General features: G+C 43.1%; 1 protein-coding gene across 3 annotated transcripts in view; it reads left to right on the forward strand.

The window, feature by feature from the left end:
* The window catches only part of SLC2A9 (solute carrier family 2 member 9), a 229,315-nt gene that overhangs the window by 118,772 nt on the left and 87,664 nt on the right, over positions 1 to 22,879 (forward strand). For 2 of the 3 annotated variants that reach the window (XM_032775770.2, XM_032775771.2), the window contains one exon: positions 3,160 to 3,270. The exons of the other annotated variant lie outside the window; for it this stretch is intronic. In XM_032775770.2, coding sequence (XP_032631661.1) covers positions 3,160 to 3,270 — 111 coding nt within the window. The remainder of the gene's footprint in view (positions 1 to 3,159; positions 3,271 to 22,879) is intronic. 3 annotated transcript variants of the gene reach the window in all.

Below are 22,879 nucleotides of genomic sequence, written 5' to 3' on the forward strand. Positions count from 1 at the left end.
GCCCAAGAAAATAACTGGGCCATGCAGCATGCCCAGATGCAAATTTAGGCTCTGTCCTGGAAGCCAAGTGCCCCATGTTATAGTGAATTGCATGAATGTGGTATTTCTACGGGAGATGATCAGAAATGCTTGTTCTTAATAAAGTTGGTTGGGAATTTTTTGACTAAATGATTTTTTGTTAAAAAATGCCAGTTCTTCAACACTGAAACTGTTCACGAAACAAGGCTTGGTTTTAACAAATTTTCCATCTCAACAAATTTTTGCAACTGTCAAAATGTTTCCTTTTTGACATTTTCATAACGGTTTTCTGGTTCAAAACAACTTCATTTTTAAATTTAGCTAATTAGCCAAAAAAGTTACAAATCTCAAAATTGAAATATTGAGATCAGTGTTTTGGTTCGCAGGTATTTTTGAGATTTAGAAGTCCCTGTTCAAGTGGCATCTGAAACCTTTCTTGCTTCATTTTTTGTGTTTCAACATCTATACACTTTTGATATTGTTGATGGGAAAGCCTTTCCATTCCATAGATTTTTTTTTTCTTGAATTCAGACCCATTTTACAAAATTGAAGTGAAATGTGAAATCCCTAAATCTCAAGATTTCAATTTTCTTGCATATATTTTTTTCACAACACTTAAATATTGTAGCATTAACTTTGAGAGCAAAATGAAAAATATGAATTCTCTGTTTTGTGTTTAAATATGAGTCAAATTATGTGCTACCTTCTTTCCTCTATTGAATGCCATGGGATTACACAGCGTGCAAGATAACAATTTTTAAAAAGGGAGTTGAGAGAAGATTTTTGGGTTTGTTTCCTTTCATTGGCTTTGTAGGTCCAAAGCACTCTCAGAGATTCGATAAACAACTTCAGTGTACGGTTTCAGAGTAGCAGCCATGTTAGTCTATATCCGCAAAAAGAACAGGAGTACTTGTGGCACCTTAGAGACTAACAAATTTGTTTGAGCATAAGCTTTTGTGGGCTACAACCCACTTTATCGGTTGCATGCAATGGAAAATACAGTAGGAAGATATAGATATATATAAAATATATATACACACACACACAGAGAACATGAAACAATGGGTGTTACCATACACACTATAAGGAGAGTGATCAGTTAAGGTGAGCTATTAGCAGCAGGAGAGAAAAAGAACTGTTTGTAGTGGTAATGAAAATGGTCCATTTCCAGCAATTGACAAGAAGATATGAGGAACTGTAAGGGCAGGGAGGGAATAAGCATGGGGAAATAGTTTTACTTTGTGTAATGACCCATCCACGCCCAGTCTTTATTCGAGCCTAATTTAATGGTGTCCAATTTGCAAATTAATTCCAATTCAGCAGTCTCTCATTGGAGTCTGTTTTTGAAGTTTTTTTTGTTGTAATAATGCAATTTTTAGGTCTGTAATCGAGTGGCCAGGGAGACTGAAGTGTTCTCCAACTGGTTTTTGAATGTTATAATTTGTGATGTCTGATTTGTGTCCATTTAACTTCAATGTAGCCATTTATACATATTGCACAGATACAAATTACTGTCAGCGCAGTGATATACTGCTCTTCTGTGTTGTTGCTCTTACTGTTCTGGTGGAAGTTATGCCAGCTGTGGGGATAACATTCTTGAGGCGGATTCTGAGATGGTATAAATTGACCTAGTTCCTTTAACTTTTGTCCCTCTTTTTATTCATTTCACACAGCTTGTGTTGGATTCTCCTTCAGTCTGGGACAAACAGTGGTTCAGAAGAATAACTTTTTTCATTGCTTTTTTAAAAAGCTCTTTAGGTGGTGTTTTGATCAGATGTAGCATATGTATAATATGCGGGCAAAGCAGTGGGTTCCTTCTTGCAATCAGAACAGTTACATTCTCCACTAAACATTTTCTTTAGCACTGTCTAACCTCTTGGTTTTATATATGTGCAGTATATAGAAAAAATACTAACACGAATTCAGTGTACCTGAGTGGACAAAATTTTGTTTTTTTAGTGCCAAAATGTTGTGTATGGCTTTCATTTTCAATATGGCAGGTGACAGGCTTTATTTTAGAGACTTCACATCCTTCTAGCAATCAGTTATTTTTCTCCTTCCCTGGTAATCAAAGATATTCCCTCTGTCTGCCAGTTGTTTCTGATTTACAGTAGAAGCGCTAACCACATCACATGTTTTGGCATCTGATTTTCTTTGTCCCTTTTCCTTCTGTCCTAGAATCTCAGATTTCAAATAAATGTTACACAGTTTACAGTTTTCACTTCTCTGAACTGTAGCTGATGCTTTAGTATTGGCCAGACACATTATTTTAAAGCACAAGCATGTTACGTGGTGTACAGCAGTCTGGGTAGAAAGCAGTCCTTATTAACTGTAGAAAATACAAATCAGCTGCATCCAGCCCTTCCCAAAGATCTGTTGACCTGTAAAGGTTTTAGAATGTGCCGCTTTTCTGTGCTATCATTTACTTGCCAAGGGCCATATTCATCAAGATACTGAATGCCCTTGATTGACTAACGGTTGTGGGCACTCAGTGTAACTCACTGGTGAATATGTGTTAAAGTCCCCCTCTGTTCCTATCCATAGGGGAGGTGAGTTGATACAGCCCCAAACTAGAGGGGCCAGGCTCTTTATCTCAAGCTGTAGTAGCTCAGGCTTTTAGCTCTGGGGGTCCCCAAATTTAGTGTGCAATGTGTTGGCCAAGATGGCAGCCCTGACATCAGTATCTTGCTGGGTTGGGCCCTAGGTATTCTGTACTGTGTAGCCATTTGCACTTGTGCCGAGTGGGTGGAAGATACTAGTTTTCTGACTTGGTTGTATTTTACTCCCCCTTTTCCGTCTATTATGTACAGGTGTCAATATTACAGGTGACTCCACAAGGCCTAAAAAGAAGTACAGGATTAGACCCAATATTATATTTCAGCTTTTATAATTTACCTTTTAGGTTTTATCTGTTTTTTGCTCAAAGTTCTTGATTTGTGAGTGAAGAAAGAAGAAAATTATACATCCATCATGTGCCCCAATTTAAGATTTATAGTCACTTTAACACTCTCTCAGGCAGCTTGTCATGCAATATTATTTGGCTTTTTTTAAGTCTTCAATTTATATGTTCGAATTAAATGCTAAAGTCCCTTTTTCAAACCATGACAGCTAATGAAGCATTTATTTTGTTTTTTTATATAGATCTGGTACTACACAAACAGCATCTTCAGTGAAGCTGGGATAAGTCATAAACTGATCCCTTATGTTACCTTGAGCACCAGCACTGTTGAGATTTTGTCTGCTGTTTCTTCCGTAAGTTGAATGATAAATTGGAGATGTGTGCATTTGATGATAAATAACCCCCTTAACATTACTTATTTAATGTTGAAATAAATGTTACTGATTTATTATTTCTTTATTCATGTTCAAATACTTTATCAGCAACTGCATATTGATGATTAAGTTCAACATCTTGAAAATACCATAGTTGAGTCCAATTCTAGACCTACTTTCCATGACTGTGTAGGGTGTATAAATCCCAGAATAATATTTAAAGTTCATAGCAACTGCTTTAGTATGCCAGTTTATCCAGATAGTGAGCTGTGAGACTGCTCATGTAAATGAGCAGAAAGAAAAGCGTGCAGAAGTTCATCCTCAAGATCCCAACTCAGAGTTAGTCTAGGTAAAAAAGGTAAGTCATTTTGGACTTCAGAAACTGTAACTTCTTTCATTAGCCGTCAAAAAGTGGTGCTATGACAATTATTCCATAGTGATTAATGAGTATCAAGCAAAATTTTTCATCTTCATGGTGTACATGCAAATGTTTGTTTGTACACCAGCCTGTCATTTTAAACAGTGATGGGAAAGATAAGCAAAACAACTACAGTGATGATGATGTGGAGGATCCAAAGTTCCATGATCTCACTTCTAGCCCCTTCAGTGGTAGCAAATACAAAGCTCTTTAGCACCAGAATCTATAATATGCTGTGAATGTATACTGAATTCAAATGCTAAAAATCCCCATAAAGCTTTTGATGGAGAAATAGTAGCTACATACAGTTTCCTCCCTTTGCCCCCCCCCCCCATAGCAAACTTGATTAGACAACATGATACACTATTGTGACAAAATAAAACTGAAGGTACTTTCAGTAGTTGAATAAACTGTTCACTGTTGGTCCAAACGTATTTTTGTTTGCACTATTATAATTTAAAATTTTAAATATTTTTGGAATGTGACATTACAGATCAACAGATTGACTACATAGGTAAATTTCATACTTCTTAATTAAAGCTTTATCTGCATATAGTCTAATACCATCAATATTGCATAATCATGTTGGGATTTAAAACATTTTTAAATGGCAGAGAAAGAATCTTGGAAAAAAATCCATTCTAGTAGGATAACGAGTGCATTGTGGCCTCTTAAATGTTATACTAAACCAAGCTATCAACATTATTTTCATACTGTATGAGACATAAGGAGATCTCAAATGTCACAAAGGCCTTCTCCTGATCTTTGTATCTTTCCACACATCTATTTTTCGATTTGTGACAATCTCAGTTTAGATACGTAGCCACACTTTTAAATAAATGGGACATTATTTTAATATTTCTGTAAGATAAACACAGAAAAGTGATTTGGCAGATATTTTTGTATGGGGAGGATGCTGATTTTTGTTTTCTGACACTGAAAATTACATGGAGACGGTTCCATGGCGTAAAAGCCATTGTATAAATAAGGTTTGTTGTCTTTTCAGTGGATTGCATACTGCTAATTTGTAGGGCATGTTCAGAATACATTGTTATATCTAACAGGAAATGGATATGTCTAAGTTAGTTCCTGATATCTGTGATTTCTTCAGTAAGTTTCTCATGCCCACAAGGTTATTTTTAATTCCCTTCTTTTATATTCAGTCTGCTTGCTGCGCCTCTGGAAATACTGATGTATGGAAATCTCTAACTGTTCAAACATGCTCTTTTCAGATACACTGAAACATTGCTTTATAGCCTTAATTTTATTTCAAAAATCCTCAAGAACATTTTATTGTTTCTATTCCAAGGGACAGCAACTTGAATTTTACATTGCCATTTGAAAATGTTAAACCTTCTCTTGTTACAAGTAACTCCTAAGACTAATATAGCTTGAAGAGATTGAAGGGGGTATGTTTTTCTTTTCTTCTCTTTTTCTCCTAGTTTGTTTGTGCATTTGCCAGCATTTTATGTATAGTCAATTTCAGTGTTTTGTTGATGGCAAACTGCATTGCTCTCTTGCATTGCTCTGAGTGGGAGTTCATAAGCACACTCTTCCCAAGGAATCTACAATAGGGTGTTTACAAGTAGCAACAAAGCTGAAACTGAAACCAGGTCATCATCAGGAATAGAACCTAGGACCAATGCAGAAGTCCCTACCAAGTGAGCTAATGAATTACCACCATTGTTGAGATAGAAAGGGTAGACTTTTATCATCTTTGTGGACTAGACATTAGAGGGTCCATGATGCAGTTAGGCAGTATGTTATAGAGGCAGCACACTGTTGTGTACAGAGCAGAGCGTCTGGTAGTAGTTCTTTGGGTCTACCCAACAGACAGGAGAGAAGAAAAACCATAATATATATTTGTGATAAAGGATTTAAAAAACGTTCAATTCACAATATAACCTTAATACGGTAACAGAAAATTCAAATAGAAAGTGTCCCTTTAACTTATCTTCTGGGAATAATAGCCCAGTAACACTAGTTGATGTGATCCTTGAGGAAAAACAAACATACAATAATTATAATTAAGGCTAATATTTTGTCATGGATATTTTAGTAAAAGTCGTGGACAGGTCATGGGCAATAAAGAAAAATTCACAGAAGCCCATGACCTGTTCCTGACTTTTGCTAAAAAATATCCATGATAAAATGGGAAGGGACTGGGCAGCTGTGGGTGGCTAGGAGCTCTGGGGCCCCCACCATCCATGGGGGCTCAGAGATCCAGGGTCCCCCAGCTCCTCCTCCTCCCCACCCCTGTGGTAGATGGGAGCTGCAGGGTCCCTCTGCCCCCTTCCCACCTCCCTAGTAGTCAGGAGCTGCGGGAATCCCCCTGCTGCTACCCCTGCAGTGGAGTTCCCCCTGCCCCACCCCAAGATGGCTGGGCACTCCGGGGTCCCCCTGCCCTGCTGTGGCGGCCAGGGAGCCACAGGGGTCCCCCTGTCACTGCCACAATGGGGAGTGGCAGGTGCCCTCTGCCCCCCATGGAGGCCAGGGGCTGCGGGGGTCCTGGTGCCGCAGTGAGGAGCTGCAGGGTCCCCTGCCACAGGGAGCTGCCAGGATCCTCCTGCCCCCTGTATTAGTCAGGAGCTGCGAGGTACCTGCCCTGCCTGTGGCGGTGGGGACCTGTGGGATACCCTCACTGTCCAGGAGTGCTGGCAGCTTGGAGGCCCGCTGTCTCAGGCGGTGGGAGTATCTCACAGCTCTCTGCTGCTGCGGGAGGCGGCAGGACCCTGTAGCTCCTAACCGCAGGGCTGAAGTCATGGAGATCTTTGTAAGTCACAGATTTCATGACTTCCGCAACCTCTGGGACAAAATCGTAGCCTTACTTATAATATTAGTTTGCCCCTTTATAGCACTGTCTCGCCAAAGCACTTTACAAATAGAATCTCATTAATACATAGCCATTATTAATCTATTTGCTTGTTTGCTATTAGCAAGCTTTAATTATATCCCTGTCACTCTTTCTATAGAGTAGAAATCCCAATGGTGACATAAAGAAACAAGAACTTGAAAAGTGAAATGCAAATATTGCTGCAAATACCACTGTTCCCAAGCGCGTGCCCAGATTGAAACTCCTGTCTAGTGTGATTCATGAAACATTTACAGCCGTACCACTTTGTGCTCCAGCACTTATGATCCCACCAGTTCAAAGGGCACATGCTGGGTCAGTATTTGAATGAAAGACCAAAGGAAATTTAAATACTGCAGGAAGTGGTCTCAGTGATTCAGTATAATAGATGACACTCTTCATTCTAAGCTGTTACTGAACCAGTGGCCTAGTTCAGTGCTAGCGAGGACCATACTGCTGAAGTTACTTTTTTTTTTATGTATGTATGTATGTATGTATTTTAAGAGATGTAGAAAAACAGTGGTTTTAGCCATGTGTGCTCATTAATTAGACCATGGTACTTTTAATAAAGTAGCAGAGGTGATACCCAAAACTTCAGGTCGCATACAAACTCTGGTTGCCATGTTCTCTCTATCTAAATGTCCCTTACATTTTCAGTCGGGTAGGGAGTCTTCACTTGATGAACTATTAATTATCTAGGAATTCAAAGATCCAGTTGTGCAATGCATGCTCACATTAGTAACTTTATTTACATGAATGGTCCAGCTGAATTTAGTTTGTTTGTGAAGCACTTCGGAATCCTTCGGAATGAAAGATATTGTAAAATCTAAGTAGCTCTTTTACAATTATTATTATTTACTAATAAATACAGACTGTAATGAGAAAATATCCTTTGCCAGTATTACTGCTTTTTAAAAATTTACAGCAGTTCCCTACAAAATGTTCTCTATTGCTTTTTTCCCCATAGAGTGCTTGTGAAAAGATTTACAGCCTTTTAAAACAGCATTTTCCCCTTAATAAAATTAACCATGAAACAAAAAACTGTTAATTTTATCCAAGAGCAATGTTTATGCAGAACATAATCTATAATTTTATCCAGCTATAAATAATTGCCAATGCAAGCAGACATTTGCTTTTCTAAATTGGCTGCCATACTAATTTGTTTAGACCGCATAACATTTCAATAGCATGCATTTTTACATGATTAAACACTTAATGTGTTTCGCTTAATACTATGAAAGCTCTCCCAAATATGTGTGGTAAGTGGTAGCCAAAGAATACTCAATGATTTATTCAGTGTGTAAAGCACTGTATTCTTCTGGTCACAAAGAATGATTCACTAATTAATCTGTATTCATGAGCTCATCCTCATTTTGCGGTTTTCAGTGTAACTGTCTGTGATCCTTATGAAGCAAATTTGTGAGCTGAAAGATACTTAGACTAGTATCACACCACATACAAATATAAAATCTAGCAATGCTATAGTAGTGGAACATAGCTACCATCCCAGGAACTTTTTAAGAACATTAGACATTCTTCTATGTGTATGTGTATGTAGTGGTTGTCTTTTACTACATGGGGAATCTGGACTCAATAATGTAGGGCCAAATTCTGCTCACCTAACACACCCTGAGTAGTACCTTAATCCACATGTATATTGAGGTCAATGTGACTATTTCTGGCTTAAGATACTACCCAGTGTGAATAAGGGTAATCTGGACCGTTACGTCAGTTTTTATAAACCAGTATTTATAAACAACTAATATTGGAGTGATGACGTAATGGCCTTCTGGCAAAGGGGACAAGAGAGACGTCTGATGGTGCTGTTGGCTGGCAGTGGTGGCTTGTGTTGTGTCTATGCACCACCACCACCATTAAGGCTCAGAAGACCGGTCTTTTTTTTCCCTTTTGATAATGAGAGTTGGAAATACAACTGCTGCAACTTTGTTTTATTTCTCTGGAGTGTCCCAGTGCTTCATTCTTTGCCTTGCCACATTTGCTGCCCTCCTGCTTCTTGTGTTTGAACTTAACACGCTTCAGTGCTGTGCTGTATAGTGTCTCAGATCATGCCTCATAAACTTGAATGCTAAGTTGAAACCCACGACGTGACATGCTGTGCTTGGATATTACTACAAATGAATATTGATAATGTATACGTTTTAAAGAAATATTTACTATTTCTCAGATTATGTCAAAAATTCTTGTGAGAGGCATGTTCGTTTATTATTCAGTCCATATATTGGTCACCTATCATGAAGCATCCCAACACTATTCATTAAAAACCAAAGCGCCAAGCACTGAAACCTAACAGAAAGAACCAACCGTTTCAAATTCTAGTGTAACGAAGGCTATGTCTACACTGACACTTTCATCACTAAAACTTTTGTTACTCAGGGGTATGAAAAAACACCCCCCTGAATAACAAAAGTTTTAGTAGCAAAAAGTGCTGGTGTGGACAGTGCTTCATTGGTAGGAGTGTGCTCCTGGCAACAAAGCTACCGCTTCTCGCTGGAGGTGGTTTATTTTGTTGCCGGGAGAGCTCTCTTCTGGCGGTAAAGTGCGACCACACAGCACACCTTACAGTGGCACAGCTGCAGCAGCACAGTCACACCATTGTAAGGTGTGCAGTGTAGACAGAACCTAAGAAAGTAATCTGGTGCAAGGCAAAACCCAGCATTTCCTCCAACCACCTCATCACCAAAAGGGGTTACTTGCCAAAACCATGGGTTAATGGGATGAGAGGAGGGAGTACTATAATAATACTTAGCTCTTATGCGGTGTTTTTCATCTGCAGATCTCACAGGAGAGAAGCAGCATTATTCCAGTTTCTCAGATGGTGAAACTGGGCAAAGAGAGGTTAAACAACTTCCCCCAGGTCATACGGTCAGTCAATATGAAAGCAAGGAATAGAATTCAGGTCTCCGGAGTCTTGTTCCAGTTCCTTGAATCGTGCTCCATTTACCCTTACAAATAGCTCTTGTATACAGGGTTAGAAAGTCAGAGACAGACCAGCTGAAACAGATGGGGACTTCAGCATGCTTAAAAGATATCCAACAAGGGGAATCCAATGGACCTCCTTCGGGAGGTGTTCCTCTGCTGAGGATCTTTTGACTGATCAGACTGAATCTATAGACTAATGCCATCAATTTCTGACAGCACCCTGTAGGGTGCTGAATGAAGGAAATGTTCAACAAGTTGTCATTTGAGGGCATAAGAACATACCCACCCAAGTTGATGCAAGAGCCAAGCAGGGCATATATTTATTAAAGTGTGATGTGCCCAAACTGGGTCCCTCAGGCTAACCATCTAAATCCATATTTAGGTACCTAAATAAAAGCGGCCTGATTCTTTGTTTCTTTTTGCAACAGGATGGTTCATGCTGTAGGAGAAATGACTGTGCTGTGAATAAAGGAGCTATAAGTAAAACTATAAAGCCACCTCCCTGGTTTGTCTGTTACTCTTTTCTTGGACACAAGTGACCGTATCTTGAATGATGAATAGACGTGAGAGTAATGTAGATTTGATTATCTACTTAATCCTACTGCTTAAGATGGAAATAGCACACAACTGGCAAGTCACATTAGTCACATGAGTCTGAATCTAAAGAGAAGCTCTTATTCAGGACAGTATCAGTCAGAAGCATGTCAGGAGAAAAAAAGGAATATAAATAATCATTTTAATATTGAAAAGTAGTGGAGCATATTTAATAGCAGGTCTTAAGATATTAAGAGAGTATAATTCGGAGTTTTCTTAATAAAGCTTGGGGGTTGGGGAAAATTTGAAATGAAGTATTCAGGAACCTACCATAAGAACTACAGAATTGGGACCTGTTAGCAATTCCACTTCCTTATATAATCAATTTCACCACATAAACATGGTCAGAATTTTTGAATATGCTCTGATTTCATTATGTTAACGCCAGTCTCTGCAGTTGACTCAAGTGGAAGTGATTGGCAGTTGTTTTTTTAACTCTGTATTTATTCAAAGGAGTTGTCAGTCAGAAGGTAGTTGTGTGTGATCTGTTGATACAAAATATAGTTCCCTTATTGACTGGTGATACATGAAGTTGTATTGCTACCTGAAAAAAGTTACATCAGTGGAATTTTAAGGTTGCAGTATTAATTGCACAGAAGTTGAGAATTTCAGAGTTATGTTAATCACAGGAACCGCCACAACTCCTCCTTCCAGTATGTGTGCTCATCTCACAGTGAAGTGCTATCTTTTGTACTGTTTGGGAGGTAGCACAATCCAGCCTAGTAGAAAGCCATTGCAGTTTTTCTGTAATCATAGGTGGACGCGTGTAGAATTTCCTTTTATGCCATATACAGTGGTTTAAGGTACAAAAAGATTTCTACCAGTTTTTACTGGTTTGAGAAATGTTCCTAATATGGATAAATGGTGAATACAGAACCATAAATACTTTAAAACTGGTAGAAACATTTTTCACACAGAGTAACTCAAACATCTAAGTGGGTTTTGCTAATTAACAACTTTGAGCTAGTTATCATCTGTCAAAAGAAGGGCTTATCATCAAAGACCGTATGTTATCTTAACTGTAGCATTCTTTACCAGTGAAACATGTAATAACTCATAACAAGCTCAATAACATACAATAATGTACTCTACTCTACTTGCGCTACATTGATGACATCTTCATCATCTGGACTCATGGAAAAGAAGCCCTCGAGGAATTCCACTGTGATTTTAACAATTTCCATCCCACCATCAACCTCAGCCTAGACCAATCCACACAAGCGGTCCATTTCCTAGACACTACTGTGCTAATAAGTGATGGTCACATAAACACCACCCCATACGTGGGAAACCCACTAGACCGCTATACTTACCTACATGCCTCAGCTTCCTCCAGGACACACCACACGTCGTTGTGTACAGCCCAAGCTCTAAGATAAAACCCGTATTTGTCATCCTCAGACAGAGATAATACCTACAAGATCTCTATAAGCATTCTTAAAAACTACATATCTACCTGCTGTGAAGTGAAAAACAGATGACAGAGCAGAAGAGTCAGAAGCACCTACTACAGGACAGGCCCACAAGAAAATAAGGACGCCACTAGCCATCACTTACAGCCCCCAGCATAAACCTCTCCAGTGCATCATAAAACAAATCTTGAAGATAATCCTTCACTTTCAACAGATCTGGGAGACAGACCAGGTCCTCGGGCTTATAGACGCCTCCCATACGAAGCAAATACTCACAGCAACCGCACACCATACTAGCCCATAAACACTAAACCCAGGAACCTACCGAAACAAAACCCCGACACTCGTCACATATCTATTCAAGTGGCACCATCATAGGACCAAACCCACACCATCAGGGCCCACTGCACATCTACCCAACGAATTGAATATGCCATCATTGTGCCAGCAATGCCCCTCTGCCATGTACTTGGCAAACTTGGACAGTCTCTACGCAGCAGAATAAATATGGACACAAACTCTCATCAGGAATCATAGATTCAAAAACCAGTAGAGAACACTTCAACGTCTCTAACCACAGTGACAGACTTTGAAGGTGGCGTTCAACAAAAAAAACTTCAAAAACAGACTTCCAAAGAGAGGGACTGCTGAACTTCAAAGTATATGCAAATTAGATACATTAACTCAGGCTTAAACAGAGCTGGGAATGGTTGGGTCATTACACTAATTGAATCTATTTCCCTACGTTAAGTTCTCCTCACACCTTCTATGGGTCATCTTAATTATCACTTCAAAAGTTTTTTTTCTCCTGCTGATGATAGCTCATCTCAATTGATTAGACTCTTCCTGTTGGTATGCATACTTCCACCTTTTCATGTTCTTTGTATGTATAAATATCTCCTGTCTGTGTGTTCCATTCTGTGCATCCGAAGAAGTGAGCTATAGCTCATGAAAGCTCATGCTGAAATAAATTCGTTAGTTGCTAAGGTGCCACAAGTACTCCTGTTCTAATAACATATGACTTTCTTGTTATTTATTTGTTGAGACCTGTTCTTCTTTAGCTTTCTATTTAATTTCAGTGGAACACTGGGATCAATAAGACAAGGGAAATGAGAAATTCAGGAAATATTACCATACTATAAATAGAAATAACAACAAATATGTAGTGTGAAAAAACATGGTAAACCATATACCAGACTGTGAAAAGAATGCTTTGGTGTGGTTGTGTTTTGCTTCCTTTCCATTGTTTATTTTTTTTCCCCACTGAAAACCAATCAATATTAGGAAAGAGTCAAATGATTTCTTAGGTAAGAGAATATAAAACTTTTATACAAGATGTAAAGATTTGGTGTCACTCCCAATCTGCTCGTAACACTGTGGGTATGTGCATACACACACACACACACACACACAAAATGGTCCAAACTTTTGCCCCTTCCTGGGGTTTGCTTTATTATTCATGTAACAGCCATAAATTTCAACCTAATCTTGGCTGTTTCTTGGATTGCTCCTTGTATGAAATCTTTGTTCATACCCCTAGTTTCCTTTGTGTCACAATGACATTCATACTGTTTCTCTATTACAGAACAAAAACACAATGTTGTGTAACAGAGGTTTCCCGTGCACAACCACCACCAACTCATATATTAAAATTAAGAAATCCAGTTATGTCAAATGCATTGCAAAGCATCCAGTCACCAACAACTTGTAGAAAGTACAATCTTCATCCAGCTCAATTCAACATATGTCTCATCTCTCACAACCATAAACAAATGTCCTACCAGGCATCTGACGAAGTGGGTATTCATCCACAAAAGCTCATGCTCCAAAACGTCTGTTAGTCTATAAGGTGCCACAGGACTCTTTGCTGCTTTTACCAGAACAAGGTTATCCATGTGCATAAATGTTTTCAAAACTGGGTCTTTACTGGTAATTGAGGGCTGACAACATCTCACAGAATTGTTCAGCACTTTCTGTATTCAAGTCTCAGACACAGAAACCATCAGAAGTTTTTATAACGTTCAAATTTTAGAGTGGCTATTGCTTATTAGATTCAACAGGGTACAACAGTTTAAAACATAGCATGAAATTGTAACTTGTCATTTCCTATGTCTTTATAGTCCTGTTTTATTTATATAAAAATTTTAAATCCTTAGGTAACGCCCAAACCAGTTTCTTTTGCTATTTAAAATAATAAAAATCTCTTCATCTTATTACTTAAAATAACTATAACAATCCAAAGATGAAAGTGAAATGAATGAAATAACTTGAACTGTAGACATGACTTCTGAAGCATGACCATATCCAAGCACAGTCCACACCTGAAACTACAGTAACATGACACTTATTTAACTTGAAAATAAAAATACACCTCCAGGATTGACATATGGCAGGAGAAGTATTTTTAAATGCTTTCAAAGAAAAAAAGGTATAGAAAAACTGAAGCTAGTTTTTAATTGGCTTTGTCTTATTTTGCACCAGTTTCCATTGTGCTTTATAGATGACCATCTTATGCCAAGGGACAGACTCTGTGCATGGTTTGTATGACAGTTTAACAGAAGAATCTCGTTTAACGGAGGACTTCTGTTTTAAAAGATAACACTGTTCTCACTCTTACAAATGAATAACACTTCTTTCCACTTGCTCCATAAACTACTTAATTAATGTAATTAATTAATTATAAAATTTTCTCTAATTCTTCTTCGAGTGTTTGCTCCTATCCATTCCAGTTAGGTGTGCGCACCGCGTGCACATTCGTCGGAAGATTTTTACCCTAGCAACACTTGGTGGGTCGTCCTGGCATCCCCTCGAGCGGCGCCAGATATGTACCCCTGCTGACCCAGCCACCCCTCAGTTCCTTCTTACCGCCCATGTCAGTCGTTGGAACAGTGGAGTCCGGTTTCACTGACCTCCACCTCCCTAGCTACTCGTAGTTCTCTAGTTATTTTGTTGTGTATATAGTTCAAAGTTATGTAGTTATAGTTAATTTTTATTGTTCATAGTTAGTATATAGTTAAGAGGGGTTTGGGGATTAGCCCCTTCCCCACACCCGGTGCCGGGGCCCATGCCCAGTTCACCGGGTTTCAAACCATGCTTGGCCTGTCATAAGCCGATGCTGACAGGAGATCCACATGACTCCTGCCTTAAGTGCCTTGGGGGATCTCACCTGACAGATAAGTGTGAAATTTGCAAGGCTTTTAAGCCAAGAACAAAAAAAGGAGCAGGACTTTCAGCTAAAGCAGCTGCTCATGGAGGCGGCTCTTACTCCTCCGCCTTCGGCACCGAGCGCTGGTCAATCGGCGGGCAGAAGCACCTCCTCGGCACCGGACTGCGCCAGTACTGCCGAGGCCTCTTGGCCGGCCATTGCGGGCACCGAAGTCGACTTGGCACCGCTCCCTCTCCCCGAGGTCGAGAAAGCCTAAGACTCCTGCTGCTTCCATGCCAACTGCACAGCAGCCAGAGAGCTCATCTAAGTCGGATTGCCTGGCACCGACACCTGCCGCGACACCGATGATGTTGGCACCGTCGAATCCGATTCCACGAGGGTCGTCGAGTCCAGTACCTGACAGCTCCCCGGCATGCGCCGTCGTTGAGCTTACTGTTCCCTCCACGCCGGAAACATTCTCAACAGCGAGGTATCTGATTGCCATGACAGAGTTGATGCTGCCTCAACTCCCGGCACCACTGGTGCGGGTAATACAGTCTTTCGGCAAGCCTGCCTTGATAAGGCCATCCTCTGTCGGCACAGCAGAGTGGCACCATTCACAATCACAGTCCCGCAGATGCTCCAGTTCCCGTCGGGTATCCCGTTCGCCGGCCAGCTACTCTCGGCACCATTCCAGCTCCCGGCACCACTCCAGGCACCGTGACTCCCGTAGCCGCTCCCAACGTCGAGCCTAGAGATCTCGGTCGACCTCCCAGCACCACTCCGGTTGCAGGTCCCGATCTCGTTCCCGGTACTGGTCCCCGGTGCCGAGTAGGGCAAGGTCCGCTAGAGACAGAGACTGCCCAGGGCTTTTCAGCACCTCCATGGCCATCCAGACATGCATCAGTGTCGTCCCACGCGGACAGCTCTTATGCTCAGGACCGTGATTCTGATGTGCCCACCAAAGTCTTCCAAGAGACCCAGGACCAAGGACCCCATCAGTGGTCTTTCTGGACACCTTGGGCGTACCACCAGGCCCAAGGCGTAGCAGTAGTTCCGTCCTGCTCTGTCTCATCAGAGCACCGAGTGCCAGAGGCGACGGTTAGCCGTCCCCCTCCGACTGCTGCGGAGGAAGCCCCAGTTCACCCACCGGACTCCCAGGTTCCTCTAGAACAGGAGATTGCCCAAGAGCAACAGGCCATCCAGGACCCGCTCGTCGCCGGCATCTCCTCTTCCTCTTCTCCAGATGAGGCAGTGGCAGGAACATGCTCCTCAGGCCCTCTTCCAATCTACCTGAGAGCCCATCAGGACCTCCTAAGGAGGGTAGCACTCAATATGAACCTCCAGGTAGAGGAGGTCCCGGAGGTAGAGGACATGGTAGTGGACATTATATCGGCGGATGCCCCCACTAGAGTGGCCCTACCGTTTATTCGGACCATCCAGGCGAATGCCGATACTATATGGCAGTCCCCAGCCTCTATCCCTCCTGTGGCCAGGGGAGTCGAGCGTAAATATGTGATGCCCTCTAAAGGGTACGAGTATTTGTATGTCCATCCTCCTCTCTGCTCATGAGTCGTCCAGTCCGTTAATGAGAGGGAACGCCACGGCCAGCAGGCACCAGCCCGGAAATCGAAGGAGGCTAGGTGAATGGACCTACTCGGCCGCAAGGTGTACTCAGCAGACGCCCTACAGCTCCGGGTGGCAAATCAACAAGCCTTGCTTAGCTGCTATAATTATAACACCTGGGTGGTGGTGGGTAAGTTTACGAAGCTTCTGCTTCAAGACTCCCACCAAGAGTTCGCTGCCCTCTTGGAGGAAGGGAAAAAGGTGGCCAGAACTTCCCTCCAGGCCTCATTGGATACAGCAGACTCAGCAGTCAGGACTCTGGCCTCGGCTGTTGCCATGAGGCGCATCTCATGGCTTCAGGTTTCAAACCTCCCACCGGAGCTGCAGTATACCATTCAGGACTTACCATTTGATGGTAAAGGCCTTTTCTTGGAAAAGACTGACCCCAGGCTGCAAAGTCTGAAGAACAACAGGGTCATAATGCGCTTTCTCGGCATGCATACGCCGGTGACCCAACGCAGACCTTTCCATCCCCAGCCTCACCGCCCATACTCTGTGCCTAGACAAAGACAAGACTGTCAGGCGGCGCGGCCAAGGTGGTCGCAGACAACCGTCAGGACCCCAAGGGGGCCAAAATCAAGGTCCCTCGAAACCACCACCGGGACCAAAGATGAACTTTTGAAAGTGCGCCCGAGGGCGGCAGACCAGTTACAGGCCAGGATCCCTCTCCTCCCTTCTCCAGCTGTCTCTCCTACTTCCTCCCGGCGTGGTCCCAGTTAACTTCAGATCACTGGGTCCTATGCACGGTGGAGTGTGGGTACCACCTCCAGTTTATTTCAACCCCGCCCTCCCATCTTCCAACCCTGTCCCACTTCAGGGACCCCTCTCACGAGCAATTCCTCTTACAAGAGGTGCGGACGCTCCTCACCATAGGAGCCATAGAGGAGGTACTGATGGACGAAAGGGGCAAGGAGTTTTACTCCCATTATTTCCTAATCCACAAGTCGAAGGGAGGTCTCAGACCTACCCTAGACCTGCGAGGACTCAACCAGTTTATGATAAAGTTGAAGTTCCGCATAGTATCCCTGGGGACCATTATCCCGTCCTTGGATCCTGAAGACTGGTATGCCACCCTTGATATGAAGGACGCGTACTTTCACATAGCCATCTTTCCTCCGCACAGGAGATATCTCCGCTTTGTAGCCAACCGTCAGCACTTCCAGTTTACGGTCTTGCCGTTTGGCCTTTCTACAGCCCCAAGGGTATTTACAAAGTGTATGTCCGTAGTCGCCGCCTACCTCCGCCGACGTCGGATACATGTTTTTCCGTTTCTGGACGATTGGCTCATCCAAGGGGCCTCCGGACATAAGTCACTCAGCATGTGTGCATCGTCAAGCACCTATTCACACGTATAGGCCTGATGATCAATACAGAAAAATCCATTCCTACGCAGAGGTTAGACTTCATAGGAGCTATCCTGGACTCCAGTCTAGCCAGAGCCTGCTTACCACAGCCACGGTTTCAGGCGATGGCAACAATCATCCGAGGTCTACAGAATTTCCCGACGACCTCGGCTCGCACTTGTCTCGGTCTCCTGGGTCACACGGCTGCCTGCACATTTGTAACCAAACATGCCAGGTTCCGCCTCCGTCCTCTCCAAGTTTAGCTCAGCTTGGTATACCGCCCGGGCAGGAACCCGATACTCACGATAGTCTCCATTCCCTCGAGCACCCTAGGCTCCCTAGAATGGTGGCTAACTCCCTCCCTGGTGTGTTCAGGGATGCCGTTCCATTTGCCCCAGCCCTCAATGTCCCTGATGACGGACGTGTCATCTCTTGGCTGGGGTGCTCACCTCGGTCACCTTCGTACTCAAGACCTTTGGTCTTCTCAGGAGCTGGCATTACACATAAATGTCCGAGAACTGAGAGCAGTCCACCTGGCATGCAAGGCGTTCCGGCAACAGTTGCGAGGCCATTGTGTCTCAGTGTTTACAGACAACACAACGGTCATGTACTACATAAACAAACAGGGAGGGACACGGTCCTCCCCCCTTTGTCAGGAGCCCATCCAACTCTGGGACTTTTGCATAGCCCACTCGATAGATCTGGTAGCATCCTTTCTCCCAGGCATTCGGAACACCTGGCGAATCAACTCAGCAGGTCTTTCCTGTCTCACGAGTGATCGATCCACCTGGATGTTATGGATTTTGTTTTCCAGAAGTGGGGATTTCCCCACATAGACCTGTTCACTTCCCACGAGAACAGGAAATGCCAGATGTTCTGCTCCTTCCAAGGTTTCTCCCTGGGTTTGATCTCAGACACTTTCCTGATGCCATGGAAGAGCCAACTCCTCTATGCCTTCCCACCATTCCCGCTGGTTCACAAGGTCCTGCTGAAACTCCACAGGGACAGAGTGCGCATCATCATGATCGCTCCAGCGTGGCCCAGGCAGCACTGATACACCACGTTGCTTGACCTCTCGATAGCCAACCCAATTACCTGCCACTCCACCCAGACCTCATAACTCAGGACCACGGCAGGCTTCGCCACCCAGACCTGCAGGCTCTTCACCTCACGGCGTGGCTGCTGCGTGGCTAAACCAGTCAGAGTTACATTGCTCTGAATCAGTACAACAAGTTCTCCTGGGTAGCAGGAAGCCTTCCACCCGGTCAACGTATCTGGCCGAGTGGAAGCGTTTCTCTTGCTGGTGCAAAACACTTTAATCTTACTCCCACTGAGGTCTCGATCCCCTCTATTTTGGACTACCTCTGGTCTCTCAAACAGCGGGGCCTAGCGGTATCATCACTGAGGGTACATTTGGCAGCCATCTCTACCTTCCTCCCACACGAAGGTGGTCGTTCTGTGTTTTCACACCCTATGGTTTCGAGGTTCCTCAAGGGCTTGGAGTGCTTATACCCTCAAGTACGCCGCCCAGCCCTGACCTGGACTCAACCTGGTTTTAACCAGACTTATGTCTCCCCCATTCAAGCCGTTAGCAACCTGCTCGCTGCTTTACTTGTCTTGGAAGACAGCTTTCCTTGTAGCCATTACATCGGCCAGACGAGTCTCCGAGCTTAGGGCTCTTACGGTGGATCCGCCATACACTGTGTTCCACAAAGACAAAGTGCTGTTGTGACCACACCCGGCTTTCCTCCCTAAGGTAGTTTCGGCCTTTCATGTTAACCAGGACATCTTTCTCCCGGTCTTCTTCCCGAAGCCACACTCAATGCAGTGGGAACAACAGTTGCACTCCCTGGATGTCCGTAGAGCGCTCACATTTTATATTGAGCAGACAAAACCGTTTTGTAAAATGCCCCAGCTCTCTGTTGCAGTAGCAGACCGAATGAAAGGCCTACCTGTTTCCTCTCAGACTATCTCATCTTGGGTGATGGCGTGCATCTGCACTTGTAATGATTCGGCTCATATTTCCCCAAGCCACATCACTGCGCATTCTACCAGGGCTCAGGCTTCATCTGCTGCCTTCCTGGTTCGTGTACCTATCCAGGAGATATGTCGCGCAGCTACCTGGTCCTCGGTCCACACCTTTGCTTCGCATTATTCTCTGGTTCAACAATCTAGAGATGATGCAGCCTTTGGCTGAGCAGTTTTACATTCTGCCACATCTCACTCTGACCCCACCGCCTAGGTAAAGCTTGGGAATCACCTAACTGGAATAGATATGAGCAAGCACTCGAAGAAGAAAAGACGGTTACTCACCTTTGTAACTGTTGTTCTTCGAGATGTGTTGCTCATAGCCATTCCAAACCCGCCCTCCTTCCCCACTGTCGGAGTAGCCGGCAAGAAGGAGCTGAGGGGCGGTTGGGTTGGTGGGGTATATATCCGGTGCCACTCCAGGGGGCGCCCAGCCGACCCACCGAGTGTTGCTAGGGTAAAAATCTTCCGACGAACGTGCATGCGGCGCGCACACCTTACAGGAATGGATATGAGCAACACATCTCAAAGAACAACAGTTACAAAGGTGATTAACTGTCTTTTCTGTTCATGACTTACTTCCTACAAGTTCATCTGTATTCTCGTTTTAAGGCAATAATGATTTATATTTTGGTTTATTGTGGTGAACTGCAAAGCTGAAATGAAAACTGAGCTCTGGTCTACTCTGAAAAGTTTGTCCTGGTATAAATATGTAGTTGGGGAGGTGTGGTTTGTTTTTTTTGTTTTTTTTGCCAACTTAACTATGCTGCTGAAAGCTGTAATGTAGAGGCAGTTATGTTGGTATAACTGTGCTTCTACTAACATAGTTTATGCTGGTTTCCAAAGAGGCATAAATTACTTTGGCATAAGCACTTTCATGCTATCAACAGTATGCTGGTATTATCTGTATAGTTAAAACAGCAAAACTTTCTAGGGTAGACCTTCCCCTAGCCACCTTCAGGCAGGGACGTTCAGAACATATTCCTATCATACTGTGGGAGAGATTCAGCAAAGAAATACATTTCTTTACCTTTTAAAATTCTTTTACTCTCTCTGTGAAATTTTCTGGCATGTTCTGTTTAGCTGCAGGCATTGGTGTTATTCTATGACTTCATTATTGCAATCAGAATTACCCAGAGGGGGAAAGAATTATATAAAGGTAATTAACTCTCTCCTGTTTGGGCACCACAGACAGTATTATGGGAACTTCCCTGCATAGGGGAGCTAGACTTGGATTATGCAAGGGGCTGAGTGCTCTGGCACAGGTCCAGCAAAGCACTTACACATTCTGTTTAACTTCCAGCACCAGTGGTCCCATTGTGAAGCATGTGCTTTGCTAGATCAGGGCCAACATGCTCAGCACCTTGCAGGATCAAGTCCCTAGGGCATGGTCTGCTAGTGGAAGCACAGAGATCTGTCTTCTATTCCCAGCTGTGCCAAGGACTTGCTGTGTGAGACTGGGAAAATCTCTTGGCTAAAATTTGCCAAATACCTCTACAATGGGGTGCTTCTCTTTTGACCCACAGTTACTGGGCTTGAGTGTGTTTACTTGTGCAATAGAGAAGGATAATTCTCTCCGCTGCTAATGAAGTTCTGTGGCCTGTGTTGTGGAGGTCAGACTAGGTGATTATAGTGGTCCCTTCTGGCCATAAAATCTACAGGGGTTGGTTTCTTTGGTCTACTAAGTTCACTTAGTGCTGCATATCCTACACCAGCTGCCCCTACATGCTTCCAGTGTAAAGGGAGGACGGGGAGGACTGTGAAGGAGCCAGGCTCCACTATGGCAGATTCTCTGCTGGTGTGAGCTCCAGTGGCCAGAGTTAAAGTTGGCCTCCTGCTGCTCTACGTTCTGCTGGGGCTGGTGATCACGGAGCTGCAGGCAGCCACTGCCACTGTCACCTGTGCTCGAGCAAATTTCATATTTAATGGAAAATTGGGTCCTTTGAATGTGTACTTCATTTCTCTGAAAAATCAGACCATAAATGTCTCCGGTGGGCACCCAAAATTAGTAGACATTTTTTAAGATTTAGCCTCAGCTTTTCTGTGCCTTCCCCTCCTCCCCCGTAAAATAAGGATGTTAGGAATTACGTGCCTCACAGGTTCAGTTCATTCATGTTCGCAAAGCACCTTGCGATCCTAAGATGGAAGGTGCTTTAGTATTATGTGTTCTGTCTTGCATAGGTGCACAACAATGAGAGGTGGGAACCAGTAGAGCATATTGGCAGTCTGTGAAATATTGGGCCACTCAGGGTATGTGTACACATCAAAGAAAAACCCACAGCTGTCCTGTGTGGCTTGGGCTGTGGAGCTGTTTCATTCTTGTGTTGACTTTTGGACTGGAGCCTGGGCTCTGTACGGTGGGAGAGTCCCAGATCTTGGGCTCAAGCCCGAGTCTGGAATTCTACAGACCAATGAAACAGCCCTGCAGCCCAAGCCCTGTGAGCCCAAGTCAACTGGCACAGGCCAGCTCTGGGCTTTTCTTAGCTATTTAGATGTACCCAAAGAATGCCCCAGGCTAACCCCCGTTTTGGCTTTAGCTTCTCCAAAAGAGGGTGAAGAGGAATAGGGAGCAAGGTGGATGCAACCCCCATGCCTCTTCCATAACAACTAGCAGAGCTGAAATTTGTGGAGAGAGTACCCACTGCACAAGTTTTGTCCTCCCCCTCCACATCTACAGACATGTGCCTGCCTGTAACACAACTCTTCCTGGAATTCTATGGCTGCAAACCACCACGGAGCCACATGTAATTTAAAATTCATTTCATGTCTCCATTTCACCTTTCACATGGGTGATGCTTGAACTCAGGCTTTTAGTCCAAAGTAATGATTTACCTGGCAAATGAACATTTGATTCTATCTTTTTAAAATCATCTGAAGAAGTTATTTGACACATACCTTTTAGATTTCAAGTAATGTTACCCTGTCTTCATAAGAAAATGATTTTAATTAGTAATTACTGGTGGGAGTAGTATGTTAGAAAATGTTCCGAAGTGTCTGGTCTAAAACGTATCTCACTCATCTACTTAAAGTGTATAAATCTAGGAAAATCAAATTATTTTATACTAACCCTTTTTAGAGCTCATTTTATCGTATTCCTCTTTAGCGGACATACTCTGATTTTATGTAATTTTTTTTAATTAAGTTCCTTTGTCTGCAAAGTAGTCAACATAAATAAATGAAAAGGTGCATGAATGCTCAGGTTTCTGTGTATCTATGCCACGTTTGAATGAG

This window comes from Chelonoidis abingdonii, chromosome 5, assembly GCF_003597395.2.
Source record: "Chelonoidis abingdonii isolate Lonesome George chromosome 5, CheloAbing_2.0, whole genome shotgun sequence".
Classification (NCBI taxonomy): Eukaryota; Metazoa; Chordata; order Testudines; family Testudinidae; genus Chelonoidis; species Chelonoidis abingdonii.